Source organism: Sarcophilus harrisii, chromosome 3 (assembly GCF_902635505.1).
Source record: "Sarcophilus harrisii chromosome 3, mSarHar1.11, whole genome shotgun sequence".
Taxonomy (NCBI): Eukaryota; Metazoa; Chordata; class Mammalia; order Dasyuromorphia; family Dasyuridae; genus Sarcophilus; species Sarcophilus harrisii.
Window position 1 is genome coordinate 221,280,692 of NC_045428.1, and position 14,633 is coordinate 221,295,324.

Consider the following 14,633-nt stretch of genomic DNA (forward strand, 5'->3'; position numbering starts at 1 on the left):
TGGAAAAGGATTGGTATGAAGTGAGTTGCTCCTAGAGGTTGTAAACAGCAGAGCCAGGACTTGAACTTAATTATTTGTCTTTCCCTGGGCAAATTACTTAACCCTATATGCCTTAGTATCCTCATCTGTAAAATGAGCTGGAAAAGGAAATGGCAAACTACTCCAGTATCTTTGTAAAAAAAAAAAAACAAAACAACCCTCAAATGTAATCATGAAGTATTAGACATGGCTGAAAATAACTGAAAAACAAAAATTTAAGTTTGTTGACATTATTTCCCCAGTAGAGTGTTAATTGGCATCACCCCATAGTTAAAATCATATATATTATGTTTCTCACAAATTTTATAGGTATATTGCAATAGAAATTTCTTTCAATTTTTTTTTCTCATGGAATATATTAGGAAGAGGATTAGACTAGGAATCCAGGAGAAAGGCAGCTCCCTGAAAAAAGGGACTACTTTTTTGTTTTTGTAATAGCCAATATCTAATAAGTCTGTATATAAGAAGTGTCAAACATGGGGCCAGAAGGCCCCAGTGCTGTCTCTGCAATATTTTCAAGTCCCGCCATGAGCCTGGTTAAAATGTAATTTTGAAATAATTAACAAAGTAAATAAAAATATACAATTGGACATAGATAATATTGACATGTGGTTTTTTAAGTCATTATGAAGCCACAGGGATCCATATATGTGGTTTAGTGACTCATGTTTCTTTTGGAATTTACTATACATGGTAGATTCTTAGTAACTGTTGACTGAATTTAATCGAAATAAATTTGCTTCTACCTCTAGGTTAATCCAGAGTTGTGACTAAATGACAGTCCAATCCTGGACAAAATCACATAACCTATCTGTGTTTCAGTTTTTTTTTAACTTGTATACTTGGGGGACAATAAAACTTGAATTGCCTCTCTTTTAGAATTGTTATATCAACTGAGATAATTTATGTGGAAGTGCTTTGAAGATTGCAAAGTACAATAGCAATTGTGGCTGGACTTCAGATTTTTTTGTTTGTTTTAAGGACTTTTCCAGGCAAGGAAATTCCCTCTATCAATCCAGCTTGACCTTTTTAATGCAGCTTATAGCCTTAGAGAACTGTTTATAGTGAAGAGAATTTAAGTGATTTGCTCAGGGTCACATAGCCAGCATGTGTCAGAGGCCAGATTTGAACTTGTGACTTTTTGACCTAATGATCTATCAGATTTTCCACAGCCCTTTTCAGTATCATATTGTGCTACAAACAATTACTTTAGTTTTATAATGCATTGCATTATTAGTCTTAAAAAACAGGTCATGTCTTCTTTTCTTTTGGTTGCATGAAGATGTTCAATAGTGTTATGATGTGAGCTTTAAAGAAATAATAAAAATCTCCTTTGGGTTTCAGGTTCCCCTGAGTTCAATTTTGACAATAGAATTTCCAGGAAGATCTTTTGAATTAATATTTTTTAAAAAAATGTGAATATGGCAAGGAAATAAACGGGTTGTTGTTATGGTTACATAATATGAATATAAAGTAATATGATCTTAAAATCCCTATCTACTAACAAAGATGTAAGGATTCAAACATCCAAATCAATTCCATCCTTTAAAGGGAAGTTTACACACTTTTCCCAGCAATGCTTCCATCAGTGAAAACATATATGGAACTCCCCTTGGTGAATTGCCTTAAGAGTCAGTTTGTCAGCCATAAGAGAAACTTGGTCATTGCTTTATTTTTACTCTAAAGAATTAAAATTCTAAGTAAGAGGCAGTATGGCACAGTAAACAGGTAATTGGCATCAAAGGCAAGAAGGTTAATATTAAGTTCCATTTATGACACTTACTGGCTATATAACTCTGGAGAAGTCACAATCTCTCAGTGTTCTAGGCAACTCTTTATGATGATACATTGTATGATTGCACTGGCAGAAGGAATTTCCTCACACTTGAGTTTTCTATACTATATCTCTGTTGAGCCAATTATGTTCCTACACCAAACTCTGAATTTATATTCTATATTCTTTTGACCATTTTAGATAAAAGTGAAACTCAAGTGATGCACACTTAACCTAATGCTTACACATTTGTATATATTTCTAGTTGCATCCCCCAGATTTTTTCAGAGAAATTCTTTTATTCTTCCTCCTTTACCCCCTCTTATACCTACCTTTTTTTCTTCTTTTAATACTGTCAAAGTATAACAAAAACATTTCTCACTCTTTTGGGACTATAGCACTCTTTTATCACTCCCTCTTCCATGAAAATATAAATAGTTCATCTTTTAAAAATCATTTTTCAGAGGATTCTGGAAAGATATTGGAGTAGGTCAGTAAATTTCAAGCTCTCCAAATATCCCCCACAAACAACAAATTTGCACCTCAGGTAGATCATAGACTGGTGAAAAATCAAGACTTGGGGAAGAATAGGATTTCTTCTCATACAACCCAAGAAGATCTGAAGAAAACTCCTCAGATCAGAGATTAGCCAGTGTAAACTTCAAACATCTCCAGACTAACTCTTCCAAACATCAAGTGGACAGACTTGGGACTAGCTGGGTTTGGCTAGAGCCTCAGCAAGAACCATAGAAACTTTCACCTCCCAACAGCTTGAGGAGCAGGGGTCTGAGTCAGGTAAGGACCTTGGCTCATTAGAAATGCCAAGTCCAGCTGTGCTGCAGAGATAGGAATGGGAAGGAGCCAGACACTTGGTGAGTGAATGCAGAGGCAGTGGGTCAGGGACACTGTTGGCTGCAAGCACTTGTAGGAAGATAGAGTTTTGGTTTGGGGTTTCAGATCAGAGGGGAGAGCTGAAGTGAAGCTATAGGCACTATCCTTCCACTCCACAGTTATTAATATTTCTCATTAAAAAATGAACAGGTAAAGAAGAAACTTTCTATGGGAACAGGTAAGATTGGAGTTCATCTTCAGAGGAGGACACTGAAGTAAATAAAAACTTCTTCTATCCCAAAAAGTAACATTAAATGACTTCTTGCCTTATAGGAGAACTCAAAAAAGAATTTAAAAATCAAATTGGAGACATTAAGGAAAAACTAAAAAAAAAGCTAAGAAAAAGAAGAAGATTATGAAAGAAAAATTAACTAACTATAAAAGGAGATAGAGTCTTAAAGATGAAAATAACTCTGAAAATTAAGAAAGGGGAATCCAGTGAAGCTATAAGATCAAGAAATAACAAAAGAAGATATAAAGAATGAAAAAATAGCAGATTGTTAAACATCTTATTAAAACAAAAACAAGAAATCTGGAGAGCAGATCAAGAAGAAAATAATATAAAAATAATTGAACTACTTGAAATTTGTGACCAAAAAAAGGATCTTGATACAATAATGCAAGAAATAATCCAAAAAAATTGTACTGGCGTGATAGAACATGAGAGGAAAATAGAAGTAGAAAAAAAAATCTACCAATCACCCACCTCAAAGAGATCCTTTGTGGAAAACACCTAGGAATATTATTGCCAAATTTTGAAAACCCCTGATAAAAGAGAGAATTTTTGAAATAACAAGAAAAAAGCAATTCAAATATGCTAGTGCTACATTTAGAATTGTACAGGACTTATCAGCAGCTACAGTAAAAGACTACATGTCCAAGCATAATATATACTAGCAATCAAAAGAACTAGGCCTGCTGCCAAAAATATCATACCTAGCAAAATCATCTATAATGTTGAATGAATAATAAAATAGACATTCAGTGAACTTGCAGATTTTCGGGCTTTCTTTCAACTGAACCTCAACTCAATAGAAAATTTAACATATAAGAGCTATCAATCAATTTTAAGTAACTCAATATGTACAAATTGTTTATGTTTCTTTACATGAAATGTAAACTGTATGTTTAAGATTAATATGAGCAATGAAGTAGGTCAAAAGAAAGTTTAGGCCAGAGTTGCATATGATCTAAAAAGCAAAACTGCATATAAAAAGGTAAAAATAGTAAATATGTCATACAAATGAAGTGTAGAGAAAAAATAGATACAAAGGCATTAGAAGGGGGAGGAGGGCTCATAGTGTGAAAACCTATTCATATCAGGAATGGATTAAATAGACAACTACTTATATACCATGAAGGATCTAGCACTCTCCACAATCCATGAAGAAATAAGTGGGGAGGGATGGAAAGAGCGGGAAATAAAGGATGAAGGAAGAAGACAAGGGAGGGATCCATAGGTGGGGGGAGGTTAAATAATAAGGCTAGTTAAGAAACATAATTAAAGTAGAAGAAATAGCAGGGATACGAAAGAAGAGATAATACACAAGTGCTACAAGAAGGATCAGGAGTAGAATTTATTTAAAAATAAAAAAAGCATGGCTAGTAATCATTGATTTTAGAGTTAAACTTCAAGGATCAATCAAGAGAGAAATCTGTATCATGTCAGCCATACTGATATTGTTTAGATGCATTCTTACATATGGGTAAATGCATGTGTATGTGTGTGTGTGTGTGTGTGTGTGTGTGTGTGTGTATGTGTCTGAATATATGTGGATATGTATGCATGCTACTCTCTATATGTGTATATATATAAATATATGTATACATGAGTGGGTCTGCGGGTAGGTGTGAATGTGTGTGTATACATATATATATGGGGGTGCAGATGTTTTTTTGGGGTTTCAGAAAGAAAGGTAGAGGAAAAAATATTAGACTTGAATCAGAGGAGATCTTGAAGCAAAATAACCATGTGATGATTAATAAGTCACAATCACTCTGAATTTCAATTTATTTTTTCTATAAAATGAGGCTATTTTTTATTTTTAATATTTATCTCACAAAGCTGCTATTAGAGAAGCAAGTTGGAAACCTATAAACACTGAAGAAATACCACCTATTATTATTATTACAAGCTATTATCATATCATTGGAAATTATTTGTTCAGTACCTTTTTAGAACTGGTACCTGAGTGTAGAGAGAATTTTAAGTGCATCTTTCTTTTTTATTATTATCAAAATCATTTCTTCATAGATCAGTATGTTAGTGTATGAATCATTCAGACTCTTTGGGTCTTAGTGACCTTGCCCATTAAAAAAGGGATTAGATTAACTAATCTTTAAAGTCTTTTATAGCTTTAGGATTCTATAATGCTGTGATTTCCTGTGAGCATGCTGATTTTGGAGCTAGAAAGGAATCTTAGTATATGGGATGGAAAAAAATCACACATCCTTTTAGAATTTCAGTAGTTGAAACTATTTTGAAATAAGGGATTGGAACATGGTATATTTCCTTTAAGTCCATCAATCAGTTGACAATTTGTTAAATGTTTACCATATGATGTTCTGGGAATATAATTGCAAGGGAAAACAAATTCCTTGTCCTCAAGGGACTTAAATTTCAATGAGGGTAGACAACATATAAAAGGGAGCTGAAAGAGGGAGGGAAGTGCTTGGTATGGGATAGTGATGGAGTACAGATTATAGCTTAGTAAGAAGTGCAAAGATGAATGACTTGAGCATTTTCCTTAGGTGGAGATTCTAGGAGGGGCCATTCAACAAGAAGGAAGGCATGCAGGGGTTTACATCTCCACAAATAGTAAAAGCAGCTTTGTCTTCAGGGAGAACTATTTTTAGAAATGCTTTCTCCCTTTATGAATCTCTTGGTTTCAATTCAGTAAATATTTAATAAGTATCCACTGAGTCTCAAGGGACTAAACTTAAGATACAAATCAAGTCAGTAACTATTCATAAAGCACTTACCATATACTAGATTCACAGTCTGGGGCTAATTCCCTGTGTCCTAATTCTTCCACTAAGTCATCTAATTCTTAGAAATTTAGGATAAACATAACCAGTCTTCAATGCATATTAAATCAACTTTTCTTAACTTAGAGTCCATAGATGGCTAGATTTCAAGAACAAGTGAACTAATAGAAAAAATTCTACCTTTAACCTTTGGCTTCCTTTGTAGCCCTGTGTTTTATACATTTAAAACCATCATTTTGATAAATGAGTAGAATAAAAGAGTAGAATAAAACAGTCCAGTGGGTTGTTGTAATGAAGGTACGAACAAGGATCACTGAGGTATTTTAGAATCAGAATATTTTAGATACATAGATATTAAAAGATGAGATAAATTTTAGAGGAATAATCAAAAGGATTTGAAAATTGATTGGATGTCAGAAGTGAGGAGGAAAAGATTCAAAAATGATCCTCAGGGTTTCAAACACAAGAGACTGGGTAAAATGATATGATAAAATAATGAAGTTGGAATGAAGAGAATGTTTCATGGAAAGAAAATAAACTAAAGTTGGAATATATTGAACTTGTAACACTGGTGACATATTCAGGTGAAATGTTAGATAACCAAATATGTGAATTTGCAGCCTGAAAGAAAAGTCAGGGCTAGAGATAGAGATTTAAGAGTCATCTGCTTAGAAGTGATAGATAAAGCTGTGCAAATGTAATAATTTGCCTAGGGAAATAGTACATGGGGAGAAGAGAACCAATAATAGCTGGCATTTACATAGCCCTTTAAAATCTCTAATGCACTTTACATTTGGAACACCTAGGAATAGCCCTCTTCTCATAGAGGGCCTCAGGATAGTTATCCCAGGTTCAAGTTATTCTGTATTTACACATTAACTCATTACCCTTCTCTCCTTTCATTGATGTGTTTGATTTTTCTCTAGTTAGAGAATACAATCAGTTTTCTGTCAAGGCATTTTATGAGGGAGGTATCAATGGAACAGATCTTTCATTAATCTGATTACACTGTAGATAATAATAAATATTTATATTGGGTTTTAAAAGTTTGAAAAGCAATTATATATATATTATATATATATATATATATATATATATATATATAAAATCTCATATGGATTTGATCCTCATAATTCTTTGAGTTAGGTCCTATTGTCATTTCATTTTATGAATAAGAAAATTAAGGAAGTGGGAAATTAAGTGATGTTTTTAAGTTCATTCAGCTAGATAGTATGAGGTAGGATTTGAATTTAGATCTTTTAAAACTCCAGATCTGGTACTCTCTCCACTATGCCCCCACCTCCCTATACATATATGAGGTACCATTTGGGAGAGTGTACAAACAAAAATGAGAGAAACGAAAAGTGACTATAAATAATAAAGACAACTTTCATAAACTTCCAAGAAGCTTTGATTTTGACCTTGATATACCTTCATCATTATGGGAAGTAATTAGGAAATATTCCTTTAAAATAATAGATCTAATGTGTTCTTTCACTGCATCTTAGTAAGGGTTGGGCTAAGATATATTCTTTCCTGCATGTTTCTAATTAGTTCCTTAAGAAAAAAAGAATCTATCGCTTTACTTTTATGTCTTTCAATGAAGGTTGGACAGTTTTTTGTATTCCCGGGATTTTCTATGATAAAGCCTTTATGTACCCAAATTAAAAGCATTGCTGGAATGTCATATCTTCTGAGATATAACTGGATTCTTTCAGCAACCATATCTTTGCGTGATTCTTGTTCTAATAAGAAATTAATTATATGAGGTTTGGGAGACCTACTATGTCAGTTAATCTTTTCTTATACCAACATATACTAATGACTTATTTAATTAAATATGGAGCTTCTTAATTGGGAAAAGTCTACTTTTATGAAGAGGATAATGACTTAAATCAAAGTTTTTTTTCAAATAAATTAGCAAAATACAAATCTGTACTTTAGTTTAAAAATTAAAAAAAAACTTTAACTACCTTAATTTCAAAGATTTTGTATCTTTTTGAGGTTATTCTCCAATAAGGGGAGGAAAGGGTTAATGTATAGTTAAATATCAGAATTATAGACTATTAGTAATTAATTAAACTATAAGGGTTACCTAGTCTACTTAAGTTAACAATAACTTAAAAGTTTTAAAACTAAATATAATTTTAGTTAAAATAAAATGTACACATTCTGTTTGATAGAAATCATAAATTCAAGTATTCAATGCAATATGTGTCTACTACATGCAAGGTACTGCACTGGCAGCTGTTTTGGGAGAAACATCCTTTTTAAGTTTGTAAAATGATTGCTGCTGAAATAAATCTACCACAATAGAGGTAAAAAATTAGGTTTTGCAATACTTAATGTTCAAGGGATAGAAAAATAACCCTGAACCAAGACTAAGATTCTTACAAGGCTTCTTATAGACAAATAACATCAAAGAAAATATAATTAATTCTTTTATATATTGTAATCTTATATATCTTCTTAGGTCATAAAAGCAAAAAGGAAAAAAAAACCTAAAAATCACAGATTCATAACCCCATGCTTCAATGTCATAAAAGTTGAATAATAGTTAGAGTTCTAATCGCATACATCCCCTTAGGAAACAAACCTAGTTAATTGGATTCCATTGGTAAATTAAGTCAACTAACCAATAAATTACATTTAGAGGGTCCACAATGGGATGATTGAAAGAGAAGATTTGTATACCTACAGAGTTGGTTGTCAAGAGAATTTTTCTCAAATATGATAAGTCGAATTACTTGGGGAAGCCCTGATTCCTTTTTTGATTTCTTATCTGAGAAATGTTTAAGATCTTAAATAAATTTTCACATCCCAAAGGACAGGTTTCAGCTACTTCAGTAAAAGAAATAGCCCTGACTTCCCTCCAAATAATAATTAATAAAAGGAAATCAAAGATTGGGAATTATTATCACACTGTGAATACAAAGGTATATGTCACACAATTCTTGTTTTCAAAGAGCTCACAGTTTCATTAAGACAAAAACAACTATTCAAAAAATCTGGTAAAATAGGGCAGCATAAAAACAAAGAATAGGTCCAGGCAAAACATTGGGAGGAATTCAAGGAAGAATTCTTTTTCCCTTGAAGGACTGAGAGGTAGAAGGTAGAATAGGAGGAAGGAGCAATTGAATTATTTCTCTCTTAATGCACATTGTGAGGCAGTTGCATAGTGCATAAAAGGTCAGCTCAAGGGAAACTTCCACTTCAATGAAACATTTTAAGCCCATAAGAAGAAAATTACACATAGACAAAATGTTATTTATAGTTTTTCCCTCACAGCTCATCAATGTCAGCCAGAATGTACTACAGAAAATAGAGTACACTTACAGCTTGACTTGAGTAACCTTATGCTAATTTTAACATTTCACCAACATTAGCCTGCCTTCAACGGCCTTTCAATTAAAATCTCCTCCCCTTAAAATTTTAAGATAAGTGGCATGTAACAGTAAAAAGGAAGGGGAAAAGTGAGTTGGTGAAATATCCAAAGTTAAGTGAACTGGATTTTTTATATATTGCCTCCTACCAGAAGTCATATTAAAAGGTTGTCACTATGGAACCTCAATGAGATATCTTGTCCCTGATAAGTCAGTTCCATTTCTAAAATTCCTCAAGGATTAAGATCCTTTGGAATGTCTCAAATAAGAAAGTTAAAGATCTTGGCTAAAGGCAGATCTTTATGAGTGTGGTTCAGAGAAGTAGTACAAGTAGAAAACAAATAAACAAAAACATACTCTAAAGATTGTCATTTATTGAGTCTATCAAAGTGTAATTTCACTCTTACCCTTATATTTTCAGTTGCATTACTTCATTAAGAAAGTTATTAAAAACTTTATTGTTTGCTGTAGGGAAAACAGTAAAATGAGAAATGCAGACTTTCAAGAAGAGCTGGTTTTCACTTTATTTTCTTTAATTTATTTTGTATTTCATTTGGTTTGAATGTTTGGTCTATTATTAGTCAGGTGGCTTTGTAAATCGAGATATTGTTTAAGTGTTTGTATTTTTCAGACTTTGCTTTACCAGATGACCTGTTTTGAATATATGACTCAATATTACTGTGCTTTCATCTCTTCTTAGAATTGAAACATGAAATCCATGTTTGGAAGTTGACAGCACAACGAATTAATCCTGCTAGTAGGGAAGAGACAGCAGTGAAATGCCTCCTGATGCAGAAGGTTTTAACATTGGAGTTTTTGCTCAAGAAGAAACTCAAAACATTCCAGAGGTAAAGTTGGTCAATCGTGGTCACAGGATTTATAACCTTTATAATAATTTCTTTTCCCAATGTTAATGCCAACTGAGCCCCATTGGAATTGTGCCATTAGGTTTCTATTGAGGAGTTTCTATTGAGATGTGACCTTAATCTAAATAACAAATGCTGAGAAATTTTAAAAAGCAAAAAACAAAATCAAACCCTTTGACATCACTCTTTAATGTGAAAACCCCAAAACCGAAACAGAATTTGACTAAGAACATCTAACTTCTACCCATATAATACTTTGTCTCCTAATCCACTATGTACATGTAGCCTGAGTCTTGAAATCTTCCAGTACCTGGGAGCTGGACAGCTCTCTTCAGGCAAGTTCTCTATTGCTCTTTGCTGCCATCTTTTGGTCTTCTACCGAATTGCAGTTGTAATACAGAGAGGGCTTAGCTTTTTTGTTTTCTTTCTTTTTTTTTTTAATCATTGTCCTTATGGTATTTCAGCTACTCTGTATCAGAGTATCAGCTATACCTAACAAACCAGTACAAAGCTAGAGAAGCCCCGGGGCTTACTTTAAACCTGTCATTTAAACTCCTTTGTTTCTGCTTCAAGATTTTTTGCTTTCAAACTTAGACTCTCCTTTGGGTTATGGTAAGAAAATTTATTTGAACTTTCTTCAATTTCCGGGTCACTGCAAAGATCTATGTGTGCAGGAAGTATCAGTAACAAGACAAGTGTGTGTGTGTGTGTGTGTGTGAGAGAGAGAGAGAGAGAGAGAGAGAGAGACAGAGAAAGAGAGACAGAGACAGAGACAGAGACAGAGACAGAGACAGACATAGAAAGACAGAAAAAGAGAAAGGGACAAAGACAGAGAGACAGAGACAGTGAGAGAAAGACAGAGAGATAGAGAGAGAGAAGATAAAGAGAAGATAAAGAAGAGAGAAAGAGAGAGAAGAGGGGAAGAAAGAGAAGGAAAGAAAAAGAGGAAGGAGAAGAGAAAGTTATAACTCTATTTCATTTAAAACATTCCTTTTTTAGAACTCCTGTATTAATGTCTAAGGAACTACCATTTTTCTAATCAACTATGTTTGAACTTCAGACTTCAGAGTTATTCTTGTCTATTCAACATCCCTCACCTTATATATCTAATTAGTCACCAAGACTTGGTGACTATTTCTCCAATATCTTCATATCTTGCCTCTTCCTCTCTCTTCACTAATGAGTAATTTTTTCTCATCATTCCTTATCTGAACTATTGCAATAATCTAACTGGTCTCCTTTCCTCTATTCTTTTCCCTTTCAAATCTATTTTGAATTCTGATGCCCAAAGACTTTTCCTCCATTCTGACCTTGTTACCTCACCCCTCTAAATGATCTCTAATGGCTCCTGATATCTCCAGCATCAAATATAAAATCTTCTGTTTATCATTCAAAGACTCTCAAAACTTGGCCCTATTCTGTATTCTCTGCCTTTCTTTAACATAGACTCAAGAAAGTTTAGAATACCAAAGTCCAGTTAGGAGAAAAGTGACAATATTCAATTATGTGCCAAGTTCAAAGGGATTGGGGCATGATTCCTGGTCACAGTTCTGGTATGGGGAAAAGGGAGATCCTGTCAGTAAGGTATGTTTCCCAATTTTTAGTTCTTGATTTTTTGATATCTTAAGTAAAAAAAAATCTGGGGAATATCTATAGCTACTGAAACTATAGTTGCAGTCTTAGAAGCTGATCCATACTTCTTAAAAGAGAGTTAGTATCATTGAGAGGTATAGCACTTTCCAATAAACCAAAATTTTGTAAGAAGCTAAAACATATAGAGAGAAAGTTCACCAAGTGAGGTTTGGGTCGAGAGTTGTTGGGAAGGAGAAGAATATTCACACAAAGCAAGAGGAGTCAGAGAATGGACAGAATGCAATCCAGTCTGTTTGGGTCCTGGATAGCACCTAGAGGTGCTCAACATGGGTGAAGTGGTGGACGTTTTTATAGAATTTCATGATTAGAGCAAGTTGGGTCAGAAGTTGGGGGAGGGATCAGAAGAGCTCAGACCTGAAGCATGGTTTACTATTAAGAACTGATGCTGTAATGGACCATCATGGGATGGTATTAAGGACTCATGCAAGGGTGACTATTGCCTGATAATTGATATTCAAACTTCCCATTTTTATCAGCAGACAAAGAGCCTTTTTGAGTCCTTATTGTTGGTCTTAATTGACAGCATGATAATTTTTTAAAATTTCCTGATGTGCCTTTATTTAGTGACTAGGTGAAAGTAATATATTTCTTACCATTTACTTCTTTCCAAATAGTCCATATTTTAGCCAAAGTGGGTACTGTTAAGGTACTATGTAATGGAAATTGCAAAGCAGATGAGGTAATATATAAAGTAAACCTTATGAGTTGTATACAAATTAGTTATTATCATTATTATCATCACTAACACTTGTCAACTGATAGTTTAAAATTAGCATCATACAGTTGATGTATCACTTTAATAAATCCTCCATGTTCTTCCACAATCTTTTGAAAGATTAAAAAAATTATCCACGTATACCAACCCCTGAAAGTAATTTTCATGTCTCTAGTCACTTTCTCCATGTAGGAGGTAACTGAGATTCCATGGGTCATTTATGGTCAAGTTTTGTAGACTCCTCCTGCACTCTAGGAGGAAAAGGGTCTGCTCACCAATGCAGCCAGTACCCGTTTGAAGATGGGATTCTTTTTGACTTGCCAGTTGTCCTGCTTGCCCTGTATGCACACATGACCTTGACTGGACAGGAACTAACTAATTCTATGGCCCTCACAAAAAGGATATTTGCATTGATCAGGTTTTCTGGCTTTTCTTGCTAGGGGAGTTTTTAGTTCTTGGTTAGAGCAATAGCTAAAGGTTGGAGGGAAACAGACCATCTCCACTACTGCCATTCTATATCTTTCATTTTATTCTTCTCTCTTTTTTGTTGGGTTAATTAATTGGGGTTAAATGACTTGCTTAGGGTCACACATCTACTAAGTATTAAATGTCAGAGGCTAGATTTGAACTCAGGTCCTTCTGACTTGGGGGCTAGTACTCTAAACATTGAGCCATCTAGCTATCTCTTGTGTCTCTCATTTTCACTTTGAAAAATGCCCACTGAACCACCTCACACTTCTCAGATTGGTTAAGATGACAGTAAAAGATAATGATAAATGTTGGAGGGGATCTGGGAAAACTGGGACACTAATACGTTGTTGTTGGAGTTGTGAAATGATCCAACAATTCTGAAGAGCAATCTGGAACTGTGCCAAAAGGGCTATAAAATTGTGTATACTTTTTGACCCAGCAGTGCCATTACTGGATCTGTATCTCAAGGAAGTCCTAAAAGGGGGAAAAGGATCCATATTTACATGAACTAATGCTGAGCAAAGCAAGCAGAACCAGGAATATATTGTACACAATTATAGCAAAAATGAACGATGATCAACTGTGAAAGGCTTAATTCTTCTCAGAAGTTCAGTGATATAAAGCAATCCCAATAGACTTTGGACAGAAAATTCTATCTGCATTCAGAAAAAAAAATTAGTGAGATTGTATGGTTAATTTTCCTTTTCCTCCATAAATAAATCTAAGGAGGCTGAATATAAATCATCACATGCTATGTTCACTTCTTTTTTCTGCCTTTTTTTTAATCTCTCCCATGATTTTTCTCTTTTGTTCTGATTTTTCTCACCCAACATGATTCATAAAACAATGTATATTAAAAATAAATAAACTTGCTACAATGAAATAAAATAAAATGAAGAACCTCGAAAAAAAAGATTTGGAAAAAAAATGTTCAGTGACTTTTGTGTATCTAGTGCTGGCTCCTGCAAAGTCACCTGTAGAAATTGTTTTTCCCAAGCCATTTCAGAGATTTTTCATGGCAAAGGTGAAGCAGATGAGCTCAGTAAGTCCCTGGACACAAGTCTGTGTATTGGAATTATTTGTTTTCATGTCTTATTTTTCTCCCTTTACCGGTGTTCTTTACCCCTGTCTCTCTCAGCAAATGTCTGGCAGTCCTTGGATTATTTTTAAAGTTCTTTGATTAGTATGTCCAAAGATTTATGATTTAATATGAAATTCCTTCTCTGCTCCCTTCACTGAGATTTGCTAAAACAAACCTACCAAATGGTGAACTTAGGATAATCTATGGATAACAACAGATATATGGTTTCTTATCAGGCTCATACTTTTCTAACTTGGAGGAACTGAAAAAGTGTCTACTATGCTGTTATAGCCCTTGAAAACCCAGGAACAAAGCTCCTGAAGAGCTTTATCATGAAGATTAGAATAGGTTTTCAATGAAATGTAGGGAATTTATTTTTTTCCTTGAGAATTCTGTGAGAGAAATAAAAATGTTGTAAATTGAGATTAGGATACACTGACCTAACTGCAGAAGTTTCTTAAAAATTTAAGCTCAAATAGTCATAAAGAAAGGGAAGGTCAAAAGAATGCACATACTATGTAAAATTCTTAACCTGGTACTAGCATATTGAATTCAATTTGAAAAGCAGCAGTTAACTTTAAATGGTTCTGTTGACTGAAATAACTCCCACTTGTCTTGGTTCTGGAAATAATAGATGGAAGAAGCATTCTAGGAGGTATAAACTTAATTCAGGGCCTTGGGCATAGGGTGGAATGGAAAATTCATCTAGGACAATGCAGATGGATTTTTTTGTGCATGTATTGTTAATCCCAGAGCAGTGAAAAATTATTTT

At 33.8% G+C, this 14,633-nt stretch overlaps 1 protein-coding gene across 1 annotated transcript in view; it reads left to right on the forward strand.

The window, feature by feature from the left end:
* OCA2 (OCA2 melanosomal transmembrane protein) overlaps positions 1–14,633 on the forward strand; it is a 313,841-nt gene that overhangs the window by 223,272 nt on the left and 75,936 nt on the right. The window contains exon 15 of the mRNA XM_031959092.1: positions 9,776–9,923. Within this exon, the coding sequence (XP_031814952.1) occupies positions 9,776–9,923 (148 nt within the window). The remainder of the gene's footprint in view (positions 1–9,775; positions 9,924–14,633) is intronic.